Source organism: Camponotus floridanus, unplaced genomic scaffold (assembly GCF_003227725.1).
Source record: "Camponotus floridanus strain SB8 unplaced genomic scaffold, Cflo_v7.5 scaffold73, whole genome shotgun sequence".
NCBI lineage: Eukaryota > Metazoa > Arthropoda > Insecta > Hymenoptera > Formicidae > Camponotus > Camponotus floridanus.
Window position 1 is genome coordinate 144347 of NW_020229842.1, and position 20308 is coordinate 164654.

Genomic DNA, 20308 nt, shown 5'->3' on the forward strand with positions numbered 1-20308 from the left:
TATCCGTGCGCGAACGTGTTTTGCGGCGTCACGAGTTCGTGTAAAAAGGACTTAAGCGAGTATGTATTTAGCAATGTCAGTCGACGTGAGACAATCCAAATGTTATCGAAGAACATTTGATAATCATCTTTATTTGATTGATTTTGGATATCAAGGATAAAGAAAGCAAAATTTTCTTTTTTTTTTACTTCTTCTCGTGTTCTTTTTTATGATCTCATAAGCAGTCTCTCTTTTCCGTTAGCGACAGACTAATGATTGACAAGTAATATACCAAGTATTAGATAGATTCAGCTAATCAAAATGTTTTTATACAATATAAACAAGACTATATTATTCATAGCGTATAATATACGTTTTTATGATTTTTATTGTTAAATTATTATTTTTGAATGCGTACGAGCGTTTTGAGTAATATCATGGACTATTTAAAAACCAACATGATTTATCTTATAGATGCTAGGACTTTTCGCATTTTATATAGGCAATTGAAACTATATACCAATCGCTCGTATATTTTTTAGTGAAAGAAAAACCTTGAAATTTGTACGGTAGGGATAACATGTGTGCACAGTTTCTTTATGTGCAGATTGTTTTTTTGTTATTCGTAGCGGACCAGCTAGCTTTTAACCAATAAAAAAGATATGGTCAGTTCGTTTTTTTAAATACACACAAAAGCAAAAAGATATGACAGTTTTAAAGATAGCTTGTTCAATTGTATCTCTGATGTAATAAAATTTATAATTTACTTAATAGATGTGATATAGACAGTGCAGCTTTTTTTTATCACGTACAAATCATATATTGCATATGTATACGTTTTGTAAGAGGCATAAAAATATAAACGTATAAATATATTTTATCAATGTCACTTTGCACGATAACAAATAACTTATTGGTACCGCGTCAGAAATACGTCGTGAGAGCTATAATTGACCTACTAACAATAAGCTTAATAATCAATAACAGAAGTACAGTTAACTTTCGAAGTTGATAAATTTCGATCGTTTTAACGCAAAATAATGTAATTTGAAAAGACTATTTGTTTTGAATAATGTGAAGAGAGTAGTTTGGAGTTTATTATAGAATTTCTCAAGTTTGTTATAAACAGGTAAAGATGCTCGTGAGTTAACTCAAGCACTCAACTTTTATGATATATACTTATCTAAGGTATGAAGCACTTTTAACAGATTGCGGCAAGTTGAACTAAATAACGTTCAGAGAGTAAAACCATATAAAATATTTTAGGCATAGCAAATTCTTAATATACTTTATTGATATTTATCTACTATATACATATATACATATATCCGTTATATACGCATATATCTATATTTATCCATATTGTATATCTGTATTTACTTGTGATTCATTGAACAAAAATATAATTTTTATAAATAAAATAAATTATCAAAGCTACAAAATTTAAAATATTGCCTCAACATTTTTTTATTTATCTTTATGAATATTAAATGCGAATATGCGCTTACAAATCATTTAATCAGTATTTATCAGTTCAGCATTATTTTGTATTGGTGTAAAAACAACTTTAACGTTCAATATAAAAGATGTATTTTTTACACAACAGTGTACAATGTCATTGCATTAATAATTTATTATCATTTTAAAAGATATGCGACTGCTAATCATAGGGAAAGTACTCAGCAAATATATGCGCTATTTATTACAACGGTTGTCTTTGCAATCAGCGCGACTAGCGACAGGAGATGCACATTTCAGCTTACGCGTAAGTAGGAGGCACTTCTTATAGAATATAACCAGGTTAATGGTAATGCGCTAGACAAACAAGTCGTAGAGCACGAGCTTTAGGAATTACGTATCTGTCCATGGGAACACAAACGACCAGGATAGCGTTATCTGTATTTGACATTCGTTACGATGATTGCCTTTGTAATTAGCGCGTCCGTGGTTGACGAGCGATTACAATTAACAGGGCATTCCTTGTTTAGGCAAAACCCGTTCAATCGGCTCTTGTTGGGCTCATTAATGTGATCGTGTGTTTTGCCGGTAGCAGGAGCGTTGATAGTGGTTGTAAAATGTCGAACTAAAGAGAGAGAGCGATAGGGGAGAGGGAGAATAGAGAGAGAGAGAGAAAGAGAGAAGGGGGTTGAACACTCACAGGAGGAAAGTGTGCGGGGGATAAACCGCAGTAGACAATAATTATGCCGATTGTACCACTGGGACTAATTATCCGTCTGTACAACTTGCATCGAATTCACTGACTATTTCGTTCTCTGTCCACGGCAAACTTTGACGTTACGGACAGATGCTTATCTTTGAGTTCTCTGATAACATGTGAAACTAACCCGTAATCCGATCTGGATTAAGTAGCCTTCCTGTTGTTCGTATACTATAAAGAGTATAAGAGTATATTTAACAGTCCAGTATGCAAAGTATTTTTTACAAAATATCGTCAAGTAAAGTTTATGCTAAATTGCATAGAAAATCGTTACATTTAGATAGTACTATTGGATGAATTTTTTATTACACATATATCATAAATATTGTTTTCGAAACAAATATGTAATTTAGCAAATGACATTTTAATTATACATATTAATGCGAAATCTCTTTTTATCAAGAGGCGTATTATGTGATGAAATTACAAAACAAATATTTTTATAGCAAATGAGATGGCAAGTTATTTATTTACTTCTCAATCTCATTATAAATAATTGATTAATTGATTAATAATAATTTCCAAATTATATTTTTTTGACAAAAGTTTTATTTAAATTATATTTAAAATGAAATAAAATCTTATTATTTATATGTACATACACAGTCATCATATACACGTATATTAAAATTTTATTTGTTAAAATTGTTTTATTTTTAATTACTTATAATACTAATGTTGCAATATCGAAAATATAACAAAATTATTATTTTTCATATACATAGTCGCTTTTTATTAAAAAGAAAGATTAATTTCTAGTACAATCTATACGTGCTTTATAATTTTATATGCAGTTAAGTGAGACATTCATGCAAAACATAAATTTTTAATTGCAACAAGGCAAAACAAAATGAAACACTAATTGAATCTGTCTTTCATATAAATGCAGCAATTATTAGTCTGGAAATATAATCCTATCTTTTTTAAGCAGTGAATGATAATCTAATGTGATAAAACATATTGAACAAAACATTAGTAAACAAATTAGTAAAATCACATAGAAAGTAATTTCAAAATTTTTCAAAGTTTGTTAAATAATATTTAGAAGCAATGTAAAAACATCAATTATATTTATTAAAATATGTATCTTTTGAAAACTTCGCACATATAATTTTATTATAGACATAAAGCACACACAGAAAGCATAAGTTTTTTTTTATATAAAACAAGCGAAGAAACCAAAAATAAATATTAAGATCGCTATAGATTACGCGTAGCATATCCGTTTCAGCGCATATTTTTTTCCTCATACATCATTTCTTTTTAATTTTCGATACGGTCATACATGTATCACGATCGAGCAGTGAATGACGTGCGTTAGACGTTTAAACCACGAGCGCTATACAAGCGTGATTATTACCATACCATAGCCGTCCGACGATAACTGCTATCACGCTTAGAATTTTCCAATATTTACACATCGGAATATTCAACGTTTTCCAACGTGCCGTTAGAAAACTTGAATAACCGATGCTTGTTTTGTTGCCGAGTACATTTAATATATTTGTCTTCAATAAACGCGAACACTGACTGATTTTCATGTGCACGTTTAATGACGCTTTGTTTTACCAATTAGCAATATAACATATTCGTCGTGTATGTTATACACAACGATAAATCTCTCTTGCGTCATATACAGGCTAGTATATTATTTGTTGTTAAATGAAGTAACCAAAATTTTATTTTATTTGTTTTATGTATACAACATTAAAAAACAGGATAATTATAATTATAATCATAATTATCCTGTTTTTTTATTATATATAATATAATTATAATTATTAAATAAAATATTTAATAATTATATATATATATATATATATATATAAAATTATCTTTAAATAAATATATAGTTTTCCAGGAGAAATAGGTTGTTTGTTTTTTAAATAATATATATAAGAATTGTAATTTGCTTTTGTTTTAAATATAAAAATTTTATCTGTGTATTTTTATAGCATTTATTTCAGGGCATACATAAATTTGTGTAATATATATGTATGTATCTCTCTCTCTCTCTCTCTCTCTCTCTCTCTCTCTCTCTCTCTTTCCGTCGAACAATTTATTACATCGAAAAATTGCTTGGTCGCATTTATATCTTGTTAAAATATTTGAGAAATCTTTAAGAGCCTTGTATAGTCGGATAAATATGAATTACTGTCTCTTTATTTTTCTTCGTAAGCCATCGTCGTAAGCTGCGAGTAATGTATGCGTTATTGCATAAATGCAATATTGACGAGGAAACATTATTTTTTTATTCCTATCGCGCAATGTTGTGCGTGTAAAGACCACCTCTTTAGATGATAGCCAAGCGATATCGTATAAGAGAACCGTTCGCAATAACAACTCGTGACGTAATTTTAATTTCATCGTGTCGTGTTTCATGACATTACAATACTACATGTTTATATAGCTACCTGTCTTTCTATCTGTACACTTGATACTTTTATTTTTTCATAACACTGTTGTATAAACTATTACAATAATGATACTAATAAATAAAATTAATTCATATTCCCAAAGCAGTGCCATAATTTCAAATAATATTCATGCAAAGAGTGAACATTCTTGAAACAACATATGTAGTTGTTATACTGAATCATATTAGCATAATACGAGTACATATTAGCACAATATATGCGTTTATCTAATTATTCAAAAGCACTTGATATAGCAATTGTCATAATTTTATATGTCCCAATTAGATAAAACAAATATAATTATATTAACGTATTTCTATCGTTGTAGAAAGATACTTAATAATATAATTTATTATTAATAATAAATGGATACTATTTTCGTTAATCTATGATTTTAAGATATTTTATATATTAGAAATACATAAAGCAATTGTTATAATTTTATATGTCCCAATTAGGGACATATAAAATTATAACAGTTCCTTTATGCTTTTAAAACAAATATAATTATATCAACGTACTTCTATCGTTGTAGAAAGAAAATACGTTGTAGAAAATACTTAATAATATAATTAATTATTAATAATAAATGAATACTAATTTCGTTAATCTATGATTTTAAGATATTTTATATATTAGAAATACCGACAATGTCAGCAAGATTTCGATATGTTTAATGTCTGCTTAAAATGAATTATTTTTACACAATTTATATTATTAAAAATTTCGAAATTTCGAAATTTCGAAGTTTCGAGTATACAGATTACCTTAAAATATCATTTAAAACGATATTCAATTTGCTACAGGTCTCTTTGAAACGTATTTAAATCTCGCCGGCATTATCCTCGTTTCAAAATACTCAAACTCGTATCAATGTTCTCGCTTACAGTCGACGACGATTACGCGAGCGCACGCAAACGGAAGAGAAATCGAAGGAGAAAGGATGAGCGATCGTCCGGCGGGTTAGGACACGATATACTCTCAAGGGGAACTTGCCCGAGTCATTTTTCACCGCGAATCCGAGTCGCGAAAGCGCTCGGCCCTCGAGAAGATATCTCGCGAAATTAAAGAACTACACGCTCAGATACTTCTTTCATACTGTAGGTGCAACTAAGGGATGAAACGAGTATTGCGGGAAGGTAGTGCAACGAGTGGTTGCGAAGTGGTGGGAGGAGGAGGAATGTTGAGGAAAGAGTCCGAATAAAAAAAAATAGCTAGGTAGGTAGGTATACACGAGCATTGCCTTGTACAAGCGACTGACGTAAACGAAAATAAAGAGTCGCCGCCGAGTTCTGATTTCCTCTCCGCTTTCAACTAACAGACCGGATAGTCGCATCTAAAGCACAGAAAACAGCGAAACGAAAAAAGGACGTGGAAGTGTTGTTTTGCGAGATGCGAAGAGACACGGGAGGAGAAATGCGGCGGAAAACGAGACAAATCCGTAGCGGTAGGGTTTATTCAAACGCGCGCGCGGCCGCATGATTACGGCAACGTGCAATTATGTACACAGCGAAACGAATCATTCGTAAAAGCGAAACGTGTCGTACCGCAATGCTGGTCGCATTTCGGCTGCATTTCGGTCCTGCATACGAACTTGAGTAATTGCCGCGATGAGGACTCTCGGTCGTGGACCGCGGGCCTGAACGTGCGGGATAAAAGAGGACGACGTGCTTCCATTACACGTGCTCGTCGAGTCCATCATGCGTACGTAATGGACCGATACCGGTGATGCTTCCGAGGAGAAAAAGGAGAAGAAACAGAGTGTATGCATGCATGTAGATAGACGCGTGCGCGCGTTGCACCCTTCTCTATCAGCTCCCGAGAGCTTTCGCACCTCGTCTTGCGCGCACAATTTACTACCCTCGCCTACCCACCCCCGTCGTTCGCGTTTTCTTCGCCGCCCGCGCTCCGGCACCTTCTTTTCCGTTTCTTTCTCGCGGCGGACGTAATCCCCGTTTTTCCAGCCTCGTTCTTCGTCCTCGAGCCGCTTACCCTGAAATCGTCCTTTTCCTTTTATTCGTTCGCCGTTCCTCGACTAGACCGCTTCTGCCTGTCCGGTACATACGAGGCACGTGGCGCTTGCAACTGTGCGCGACACATCGCCTACGGGCCGATGAAGAGTGGAGAGAAGAGGTGGACGTGTGCGCTCTAAAACGACGTCGAGTGTATTACGACTTCGGCGTAACAAGTTCTTTTTTTTTCCGTTTCCTTTTCTCGCTTTTTCGTTCTTCCCCTCTCTCTCTCTCTCTCTCTCTCTCTTTTCGTCTTTTTCTCTCCCCATTCTCGTCCTCTTTATGTTACGAGCGTAGTTGGTAAGCGTCGAGCACATTGTCGGTAGCACTTGGACGATGAGACGCGTTGACAGCTTCCGCGATGAGAAAGACGGGAAAGACGGTAATTGAAGGGATTGCCGAGAATAGAAGAGAGAGGGAATGGAGCATGAAAGACTCGCAACGGACATTCATAAATAAAACCGCATGCGGCGTCGTTTCAACGAGATCTTTGTCCTTTTTTTTTGTCTCTTATGAAGAATAAGCACGATGAATGTTATCTACTTTTTTAATGAGATCTCTCGACTAGATTGCGATATAGATTGCAGTACACAAAGCGATAGGTGTGTTCCAAAGTGTGTTGCAGATCATATATTCCGCGAATATTGGTTCAAATAAAAGAAGGATTGCTTTTATAGAAAATGAGATACAGAAGTGAAATGGTAACTAGGTACTTGCGTACATTATTATGCTCTTTGATTTGATTCCTGACAATGGTAGTTTTATAACTTGACACTTGTATTCTTTGAATATGATATATATTTCTTCTTTGAGAAATTTAATATAATCGTGGAACAAATTCTGAACAATATTTTTGACTCATATGCATTTATAAATACACTTTTTAAGTGTTTTATTGATAGATTAAAGATCAAATTATATTTTTATAAAAACAAATGCTTTTAAAAACAAGAAGACATGTGAGAATACATTTAAATTGTTTATAATAAAGAACATTTTTTCGGATATTATAATGAATAATTGTAAAATTTGATAACATAAATAAAATATTTATCTAATAATAAAATAATAATAGATAAAATAACATAAATAAAATTTAATAAACAAATTTGGACAAATATAATGAAAAATACTTATAATAAAAAATATATTTGATATTTAAATATAACAAATTATAAAAATTCGATATGATCACTATTTTCTTCTAAACATAGAGCAATCCTGCTGAAAATGTTTCTCTCTTGTTTTATCAGAAGAGTGATGTCTGCCCATGGATCTTATGCCTATGGACGTTTTTATATAAAACATCTTAAAAAATAAAATATATCACATCTTGCCGGAAAATGCAAAAATTCTTAAAAATAGAATTCGTAACGCATGTGCGGATATCACTTCTCTCATGATAAGTCGCGTGAAAGAAAATTTCATGCGCAGAATTGCTTTATGTTTAGAAGAAGATGGTTATATTGAACATTTATATTGAACATTTATTATAACTTATTACATTTAAAGATAAAAAATATTTGTCATTATAAGTATATTTTATTATATTTGTTTATTATATTTTTACTATATTATATTTGTTCAAATTTATTTATTAAATTTACGTTATTAATATATGTTAATATATATTAATATTTATTATTAAATTTATTTATTAAATTTACGTTATTAATATATGTTAATATATATTAATATTTATTATTAAATATTATAATTAAATGTTATAATGTGTTATTAACGAAATTTGTCAATTTATTAGAATTTAATACTTTATATATATTATTATTATCTATATTATTAAAAATATATTACATATAAATATATAATAATACATAATAAATAAATAATTATATATAAATATATATATAATATATATTATTAAATATACATTTTATCTATATTATTAAATTTCGCAATTATTTACTATAATAAAATGATAAGATTTCCCTCTCCGTTGAACTCACATTCTAATCTCATTCAGTGAGTCTAATAAAGTATGCTCCTGACGATGGACATCCCGACTAATGATGTGTATATCGCGGAAACACTCTGTACATACATATGTATATGCAGTTGCACAATTTATAAGAGCTAATAACTTCATGCAAATATTATTATTATATTATAAAGCTAATTTAAAAAAAAAGTCTTAATATGAAATTTATATAAAAGTCGCTTAACATCAAATTATAATACGATTTTGTCACTTTCTTCTAGTTATTACTTGTAATAGAATCAGTTGAAAATTGTTTCTGGATGCAATTTTCTTTTTCATTTTTCTCGTTAAACAAAATTTGCAAAACATGCAAATTTGTTTTACATAACACGATATAATAAAATATTAACTCCTTTTATGCAGCTGGTAACAGGCAAGAAGAGTATAAAGTATCCATAGCATTTGTTGTCATTCTGAATATGATGCGGAAAAATTGGATGTACATCTCGAAAATACATTTTAAAAATTTAATCCAAAGAGCAATAGTTCCAAAGAGCAATAGTTTTTGTTTCAAAAACTGAAAGAGTTGCTAAATTTTGATATATTCTTACTTATTTTCGTGATTACCCAAAGGATGTAATTAAAATAATTAATGGAATTAAAATATTTTTAAAAACATTTAAAGTATTAATGTGAAAAATATTGATATATATTTTTGTTAGAAAGCCAATCAATATATAAAAGACTTTAATATTAAAATAACATTATTATTTTTATATTTCTTCGATATTTTTGCTATTTTACCTTCCACAATCATTCGTCTGAGCTGTTAGTACGAATTGATTTATATCTAGGAAGCATTGCATTTCGTGTACATAAGTATTTACATAAAACTTTTTCTTGCTTTGAAACTTCTGCTAGAAAGTTCTCAAAATACTTGAAAGCAATAAGATGCCGTTCTGTGTATAATATGAAGCTCTTATTCATATCGCACTTTTTACATCGAGCATAATTTTGAAATTTTATTTATATTATACACATTGCACAAACTTGATATAAATTAAAAGCAGTATATATATATTATAAAATAAATATTAGAATATAAAATCATAGCATCGATGTTGTATGCCAAAGTTTTACAAACTTGCAAATAATAGTTTTGCAAACTTGTAAATAAATTAAAGGAATTAAATTATATGGTACTACTCGTTTTATCAGATTCTACTTTTATATTGCAGGTAGCGTGGCTACGAGTCGATACGCAGACGATTCTGACGATATCAAGTCACGTTATCACGAAGAATCATCGGATCGCAGTGACACACATTGGCCATCGAACGTGGTCCCTGCATATAAAATATACGCGCCAGTCTGACAGCGGTTGGTACATGTGCCAGGTTAATACTGACCCGATGTCCAGCATCGTTGGTTTTCTCGAAGTTGTTGGTAAAGATCAAACTCCTTTAATTTTTCTTTGAAAAGATATCGTCTTTGTTCTATATTTATATTTAAAAAAATCTTAATAATTTTTGAATATAATATGATATAGACTTGCGTATACATTTAATATTGCAAAAGAGGATAAGTCAATATTGATAATCAATATGAAAAATAAAGGAAAATAATTCTCAATATTATTTCAAATCTCTGCAAACAAGAGGCTAGAAGAAATATATCAGCTGAAATTAAGTAGTATAAACATACATCTGCGCAAACGAGAGAAGTAATCTCTCAGAGTTGAAGTAATACATATCTATTTAATATGCGAATAAGCATAATATATATAATAGAAAATACAGACGTTACAAAGAGTGAATTAAAAAATTATACTACAATGTATATATATAAATTTATAGAATTATATTAATAACCTTATACTATTTAAAAATCACAATTTATATACATTCTGTCAAGAAAGTACCGGGAATTGTTAAATAAAACACACATATTTCATTTATTCATCAAAATTTATTGGGTCGCCTTCAAAGTAGGTTCCATTTGAAGCAACGCATGCTATCGTTTTTTCCAATCTTCGAAACATTTCTTATAGGCGCTTTCCGGGATGGCCTTCAGTTCACGCGGCGATTTTTGTTTTATGGCTTCAAACGGGTATCCCGGAGCGGCAATTTCAGTTTTGGGAAGAGGAAGAAGTCACACGATGCCAAATCTGGTGAATACGGTGGTTGTTCAAGTACATTTGTTGAGTTTTTAGCGAGAAAATCGGTCACAATCGTAGCTCGGTGAGACGGCGCATTATCGTATGCCCAAATTATCGACCAAAATCGAACGAACGGACTCATGGGACATGTTAAGTTCGTGTGCTACCTCTCGCAACACAAAATTTGAGACAAATTCTTTGTTCAATATTTTCACTCATTGTAAAAATCGGCACGCACTACTGACATCAACTGACTTAACCAGCTGTTGTAAACACACTGGTTGACAGATTCCACTCAAATTTGGCATCATAATAAAGGACAATTGTACCAACCTGGGAAAAAAAATTTTCATACCTTCGACTAGCGCAGGCAGTTTAAATCGACAATTCCCGATACTTTTTTGACAGAATGTATACAAATATCGAAATTATTTATAAAAAAATATTTATAGAATATGAAAGAGTTATAGCTATTAAATAACTAAAAATACTTGATAATAATAATAACTTATAACTAAAAATCAGCTATTTAATTCAAAACATTATATATAAATTCTTTATTGAAAATATTACATTATCTGAATGGATGTTTATTGCATATGCAATATAATGTAACATAAATTTTTATTTGCACTATAAAACTCGGACATTTTATTATTTTATCAAACCAATGATATAAATCATAATTATTAGTAAGCTTTTGTCGAGTAAAGCGTTACTGTAAAGCCACATCGTTAAGAGAACATCGTATCACATACATCAGATAAATATAATATCACACACAGCATTATTATCTGTTCGAAAATTATAAATGTTTTCTCTTGAACTCCGCACTCAATACAGATTATCATGTTACACAAAGAAACTAACACATTCAGCTGTAGAACTGGTGCAATTTCACTGATGAGTGGCAATGGGACGCGATCCTTTGAATGTACCAACTCTGCGTGGTATGTTCATTTGTTTTATCTGGAATAAGTGACAGGATTTCTTTGATAGAAACTCGTCGTATTACAACCTACTCTTTCTTCCATGGTGTTATTACTGTTCACTAATTGTGAGTAACGTCAAAGGTATAAAGGCTTTCTAAAGAGAATAAAATGTACAAAGGTCTTATTGGTATAAAGTGATTTATCTGTATTTTATTTGCATTTGATAAAATCGTTCCATATTGCGATATTACATAATTGTTATTAACTTTGATAATTGAAAATTAAGTGGTTATAGAAAATATCGATAGAGATTGAATATATTTATTAACTAGAAGAAAATATGACTTTACAATAATCCGTTAGTATTTTGACATTTATATTATTTTCTATCTTCTCTTTGAATATTGCAGATAATATTACATTTAATGTGACTATACATTTTTACACAAAATATAAAAATATAATTTTTAATTGCTGGCTTATGGATAATTACATTTATTATATTTGCATAATCGTATCAGGTATCTTCTGATTATTCAATATAATAATATGTATAAATAAATGTATAAATAAATTCAATATAATAATATATATAAATAAATGTGAAAAAATAATTTTCACGTAATTTTATTTAATAGTGATTATTTGAATAAAATTATTTTGATAAAATTTAAATATTATCATATTATATAGTTGTACATACGTAACTTGAAACCTGCATATACTTATATAAATATAAATATTGCGCGTAATTTCCGGTTGTTATGAAGTCTAAAGGGCGGAAAATTGAGCGGGAAATGAGAATTCCGAAATGATTTAAGGACTGCTGCCGACAAATATTTGCGAGCAAATCGTGCGTTCGGGATTGCTCGTGAATTTGTAACCCACGCCATCAGAAACTCCAGGATCCTCGACTACTCGTTGCGAAACTCGACTAAGCACAGGCGGATTCAGCGTTTTCCATGTATACGTAACTCGCGATTGTCCCGCGGAACACATCCTTTGCTAGCAGGGCGCATCCTTCTTCCTGCGACTATGCATCAACTGATCCTTCCTCGGAACTTTCTTGGCACTTGGTACCACCGTCCTTGTTACCGCCAACTTGTCAAACTTCGCCAACTATGGCCGTCTTGGCGGACACCATAGTACCTCTAGAGGAAGCCGTGATTGCTACTACAAGACACCGATATTCAATCCTTGATTATTTGTTTCTCAGCACTCTGGAGAATACTACGTACAACATCATAAGCTCCGTAAGGCTGATCTTCACCTTAATTTACCAATTCTCCAGCGGGAAATATATTATACTTTCTTAATTACTTTACTTTATAACGCAAAATTATGACACGGTAATTAAACTGTTATAAATTATTATTACATCACATTCTCTCTTTTTTTTATAGAACTATTTTATTTTAGCTTCCGCATTAAATATTTGTAGCGTTTTCTTAATCATACATCATGCAATAATTCAAATATTTACTATCAAATATTTGTTTACTAATAAAATAGTAAATTACATTATTATTTAATTCAATATGTTAAATATTTTGATATAAAACAGAGTTTTTAAAGATTTGAATATTTTTCTCATTTTTGTTATGCTTGACAATTATCCTAATACGATTTCATTAGGCTGGGCAAGTTTATCTTACTTTTTTTTTAAATTAACGAACGTCTAGATTAACGATCTTTTTCACTACCAATTATCAGTTGACTTGACAAAGGTCCTGACACAAATCCTGATCTCTGGAGATCATTGGTCAACTCTATCGCGTTCTGGCGCAATAGCATTCGGGAGATGAATATCGGACTGCCGGAAATTACCAAATAAATGCTGGCATTCTATACTCTCGCGGAAAGCTAATGTATCTCCATAAATACCTCAGTTGAGGTTACTGATTTATATCTCTTAACAAGCTCACAGATAGTATCCCATTGATACATTGCAAAGCTCACGTTAACTAGGATTTAAGTGAGACGGCTGAACATTCATAAATGGATGTATAATTAAACATTTATTTACAAGAAAAATCGTTTCATTTACTGCGTTACATGATTTAATATGATTTAATATTTTATTGTATATTAATGATACAAATATTTTATAATTTTATACTTTCCATGTTTGTGTCTTTATTAATTAAAATAGATAAATTTGATAAAGAAGCTATACCAGCAGCAGCTAATGTGTCTAAATTATTATCTATTTAGAAAAGCCTAAAATTAATGATCATATTAATATATATAAAATAGAAATATGATATATATGAATATAGATGGTTTAAAATAAAACTTAATATAATAAAAATGCTTTAATTAAAAATTTAATAAACTTTATTAAGACGTTTTATATTTCTTTAGTATTGATTGTCGTTTTTTTTCTATTTGTATAATATACGTATTTGATATTTTCATATATGATTTAGAAAAATATTTTCATGTTGAGAGAACTTTACCATAAAATTTAAAATAACGTTTTGCGTTGGACAAGAAAAAAAAGAGTTGAACAGATTAAAGATTTCACACCTCAACGAGTTCCCTCGAGTGGTTTGCCAAGATAGAGACGCCTCCCCGCGCTACCCGCAACGACCTTTCGCGATCGGCTGGATTTGTGGCGGCGGGATGCAAATATATGTAAAATACGTATCCCCGCGCCGAAACCTTTCGAGGGCGATTGTACTCTTGGCGGGCTATTAGACACCTTCCCGGCAACTCGTGCTCTACGTTCTAATAACCGGTCGACCTCCTCGCGCCGTAAACCGCCCCCAGCCGCAACGGCTCTGTATAGTTTAACTTCACTGCAACCCCTCGTTAAGATTCTTCTTTATCGGTCCGGTCTATCGTCGACTATATCGTCAAGAGTAAGAAGAAAAGAAAAAAAACGACGTGCCAGTTATTTTGCTTCATTTTGTTTTATCGGATGACACATCGTATTTTTCAGTAGTTTGCACCGTTCAAACAGGAAGGGACAGAAAATTGGCACTGATGCAAATGTTCTGGTGAAAATGAGTGTTAGAGTCTCGAATCGTATAAATATTTTGATCAATTTTAATCCTGTTATTTATATTGATTTACTATTTTATGAAACTGTATTTTACAATTTTTTATAGGTTTTATTTTATAAGTATTTTATAGATTATGAACCAAATATAACAATGAATTATTAGTTTTTATCTAATAATAATCAATTGCTATGTATTTCAATTGAATATGAGAGATAAGGAAAAAATATGTGGAAGAATTAGTTGTTGATTTCTTTCTTACGTTATCGAAGCATCGATTGTATTATAAATTTAATTTGCATCTAGAAAGAGATGGAACGCAAGGAAAAATTATACTTGCAAGAATTCATCACAGTCTCTACTGTACATATTTTGAAACATTTGCACGTTTGTATTATTTATTGAAACAGCAATATTGCTTTTTTGAAGATGCATGCGTAATAAAAAATTAGTTGTAATTATATAAAACTGTTTTTTCAACGTGCGCGCATGCAAATCATGAGCAAAGTAAAATATCATTAAATTTATACTAACAATAAGAAAATTATTTTGAAATAATAATAATTAAAACAATAACAATCATAATTCTTTCTATGTTAGTTAGCTCGTGATGATAGTAAGCATACAATTTATAATAAACATTATTTCGGTTTTGCGCCTTTGCGATAATATATTTGAGATAATTCAAATTGAAAAATTTATTTCCCTTGTTTAAAAATTCAAAAAATGAAAAATATTGATATATGAAAATAGCAAATATTGCAAATATGGATATTCAATATATTTGGATATTCAATATATCGTTCAAAATATTGACTTGCCGAAATTTTATCTTTTGAATGTACTTTTTTATTTTGTATAAATCTGATATTGATTGCAGATTGCGCTCAACATATAGACTTCTATCATAAACAGTAATATAATTTGTTTATTTATTACTATTAATTTATCTTTATATGAACTTATATAACAACTTATATAGATCTTAAAATATTGTGGATCATAATCTCTGTTTATTCAATACGTGTGTATGTAAAATACATATATAAATATAAAGTTTAAGCTTATCGCAGTTAACTTTTAATAAATTTCTTATTCAAATTGCTGCTTTGGCTAATTTATCTAGGTATGATAGTATATGATACTAGTATGTGGATACTTTTTACTTATCAATGCTTGGATTATAAAATATCTAATGTGAATATATGTATGCGAATGCAAAGCACTTATGAATATGACCCGAATATAAATATTTGAAAAATATTTGGAATGCTTCGCAGAAGCTGCTTAAAAAATACAAACTTATATTCTACTACTAATAGAATATATCTATTTTTTGAATTTGTGGATAATTTATATTTATTCAAAAACTCTCTTGAAATTCATAGATTTAAAGGATTTAATATTAATATCAAATAAATTTTGTGCTGTATAAACTCGATACAATGGCTTATGATTTGCATACACACACATACATACATCTTTTTAAATAAATTTTAAATAAATTTAAATGTTAAAATGTATAAAACTAATAATGTAGTTATATTTAAGGGAGAAATATTTTATATTACATTATAAAACCCACACACTGATGAAATGACGAAATGACTATAGAAATAAAAGACTTAATATATTGCATTACTCGTGATTTCAAATAGTAAAGAGTTGACAGTGTTTTTACAGCATTTTTGCATAATTCAATCTCCAGAGATTGATGCGCGTACATCAATTTAGTATCACGTTGGTCCACATTCGTTCGACCGGTCGAACTTTTCAAACGTTATCGGTATGTCGCAAAATATAGCGGCCATTCAAAAGGACACTCGAAGATATCGGTGGTATGAAACGCGGTGTGTACAGTCTACACGCGAATATAAAACGGGATCCACGTGAAAACAAACAAAAACAACAGCGCGCGTCGGTGAGCGGGCACGCGTGAAATAATAAATTCGACCCAATTGTTTTCCCGTATCAATAAATATACTATCTGCGGATACGGCGCTTTTTTTCGCCCCGTTTGCGCCCGACACAGTCGGGGCAAAGCGCGAAATGAATTGCACGCCTGGCCCGGTGATATCTCTGTGACCTGTGATGGCGCGGGCGCGTAGCGACGCTGGCATGGGATTGCTTTTTGCTCGATGGCCGATGCCCGCTTAATTCTTTGGAAGAATTTGCTCCATACAGTAGCCCTCGCTATTTGACTGGTCTACTGTGATTTGCTGTGTCGTCAGACGGCACCCTCCATTTTCTCTTTGTTGGTCTCACGCAAACATTATTGCAAAAATATCATTAACGTACTTTGACGTACATAATTTAATTGAAAACGCATGATTTTGCGTAATATCAATTTTATTTTATTAATCACATTTAATTGTTATTTTTTTATTAAATAAGGATTTATAAAATTATTAATAATTTTTAAAAAATTATTTAAATTTTATATTGAAATAAAATATCATTGTTATTATTGCAGTATTGCAATCAAATAATAATAAACATTTTATTAGAGATAAATAAAAAATACTGAATATTTTTATTTTTATTTATATAAAAATTTATATAAATATTTATATTTTGATTTATATAAAAAAAATTATAGTTTAAAAAACTACCATTACTACCATAACTATCATTCTTAATAATGTTTAAATAGGAAGTAAAGCTGAATATAGAGCTTGCACGTTTTAATCTATAAAATATCTATATTAATTAAATTTATACAATTAACAAATTAATAAAATTGTAGTTTAGGACTCAATGTATAATAAATAAAATTCAAAAATAATATTACGGGTCAATAAGCCGGAATCGCGTATCATGTGGCGACAAACTAAAAGATAGCACCTATACGTTATTTTGGCAATTTATACAGATTTTAAAATCGTTTAAATATGTGTGTATTATCATTAAAAACGAGAAAATATTCAAAATTATTCTTCTCACATTTGCATGTGCTGGAAATAATGTTAGGGCGATCGATTACTGGATAATTAATTAAACAAACAATTTTAAAATAACAAGCTGGCTTATTCATTAGAACATTTTTCGTCGATTGATGTATAAATAGAAGTTTTTATATTTCTAATGTGCTTTGAGTTTCCACTTACGCATTCGCAGCTCTCGTCTATCTTCTCCGTCCTGTCGTTAGTACACGGAAGTACCATTCACGCCGGTACTTTTTCGCGTTCGCGGAAACTTCGTCCTGGAACCTCTTTGCCTTCCGAACACGTCTTTCGTAACTCACCAGAGGGACGCGACGTCGGTCTCTGAGAGAGGACTATTCACGAAGGTAGCCTCTTTCGTGACCAGGAAAGAAGGTCCGCGTAAGCCGTGGGAAACCATTCCCGGCCAGCCGTCTTTCCGGTACAAACTGCATGTGCGCCGGCCATATTCGGCTCTATTCCGTCTCGAAAGCAACTCGATAATGAAATTTTTCGCATTGTTGTCGCGGAAAATGTATCGAGATGGTGGTCCCGCTTTATTCTTTCTTGCGGTAAAAATTATTTTCGCGAAGGACGATGGATCGATCATCATGGAATGCTGGCGATGCCGTAAACATTGTTCTATATTCTATAAGCTGTATTGAGAAAGATCAGTCTCGTGTGTATGCGCGAATAATCTTTGTGTTGCCAACACCAATGTAAAAATGTTTACAAGCTACATCAAAAAAAGATCCTTTCCTGCATAAAACGATATAAAAAGATAAACTATAGAAGAAAATTCACTGACATAGTATTCTCAGTGTGTGAAGCTTTATAGTTTGATGTATAATGTGCAACAATAAAAGTAAATAATTTATTTTAAATACAAATTTTTTTTTATATCGACGTTTATAAGACATTTCTCTCATAATAATATATCTTAGGGAAAAAGACTTTTTGAATAACCATTATGAAGTGTTTTAGTCAAAAATAGTAAGTTTTTTAAAATAAATTCTGTCGTGCGAATAAGACTTGTAACGCTCTTAATAATTATTTCTTATTTTTAGTACAAATATCAGGACTAACAGTATTTTTATTCATTACAAACATATATATAAATATTATATAAAATAATTAACTTTTATTACTAAATTGGGAAATTATATTAAATTTATATACATTTAAATAAAGCTTAGAGTTAAGAATTAAAGTTTGAACTTTCAATTAATTTATAAAACAATAAAAGCAACTATCTTTTTCATAAAAACTTTATAGTATTTTTTTATAGTATAAAAAAACTTCTTCATTTTATTTTTCAACTAGATAAGTGCGTCATTTCATTCTGTCATACTGTCATCCTGTCTACTGTCATCATCTGTTTTATTTAAAGATCTTATATATATATATATATATATATATATATATATATAAGAGACACTGATTAATTCACGAACATTGGAGCGTGAATAAATCTGTGCTTCTATGACAGGAGCAATGACCTTTCCTATATTTGGATGTAGAAGTACGAAAATCGTGTTTTCTCAAAACATTATTTTATTAAAGAGTATGTATTATTATTATCAAATAATAATAATTAAATAATAATTTGATAAATAATATAGAGAATGATGAGCTGGAGAGAATAATTTTCGCAGTAGTGTTATTTCTTGCAGTTGATTAAGACATAATTAAAATTACATGTTATAATATAAAATTGTATTTTACAAAAGGAAACTTTTCATAAAAAGTTTATTTTTCTTATAATAATTTTATATATTTTGATTTAACAGTTACATGTACATATGTAAATAGATAAAAATTCTAAGATAAATAAATAATATATACAATAATCTGATCAATAATTTTATAAAAATATAAAACAAATTTAACCATAGAAAAGAGAAGATTTCTCTGAATTTTTGTTCCTATTGAGGTGAGCGGTTTCTTTGGAATATTTTGTTGCGTTTGTCAAAGCAAAAGAGAAAATTGAACGAACCTATTCTCATCTCTGTTTTATTCTTATATATTTTTATTCTTTATATATTTTTCAACGTTTTATATCATCATATTTTATAGAACGTTCTTGTGTGTGTAAAACGATACAATAATTAATTCAGATATTTTAATACATGAATCAGTTAAAGTAAAAATCGCGCGTATATAGAAATGTAAATTAAAACAAAATAAATAATAAAATAGGATATATATATATATATATATATATATATCCTATTTTATTATTTATTTTGTTTTAATTTACATTTCTCTCTCTCTCTCTCTCTCTATATATATATATATATATATATATATATATATATTAATTTTGATATTTTAGTAAATTTATTTGCTCAGATTAGAGAAATAAGCATAGTTTCTCTAAACTATCAAACATGTATATATCTCCTAAACACAGAGCAATACACCATGTATCCGTCCATTATTTACTAACTTAGATGGATAAAGCTATACGATGGATTTACTTTGCATGATATATTGCTTGCTTATGCAGTTTGAGTAATTCAAATAACTTACTTACTGTTCTCTTACTTTAGATCCTGTTCATATCATTCGTGTATTAATATATACAAAGATGTCATAAATTTTTATAAAATTTTCTCTTTACCAATTAAATTTGTGAACTGTCAGATATACATATATAACAGAGATATAAATATATTAAATTATGTATGTGTATTTAAATTAATAAGATTATAATTTTATTTAATT

At 30.0% G+C, this 20308-nt stretch overlaps 1 protein-coding gene across 1 annotated transcript in view; it reads left to right on the top strand.

Annotated features, from left to right (window-relative positions):
- The window catches only part of LOC105251053 (opioid-binding protein/cell adhesion molecule homolog), an 81333-nt gene that overhangs the window by 46501 nt on the left and 14524 nt on the right, over positions 1-20308 (top strand). Inside the window, exon 3 of the mRNA XM_011257558.3 lies at positions 9804-10011. Within this exon, the coding sequence (XP_011255860.1) occupies positions 9804-10011 (208 nt within the window). The remainder of the gene's footprint in view (positions 1-9803; positions 10012-20308) is intronic.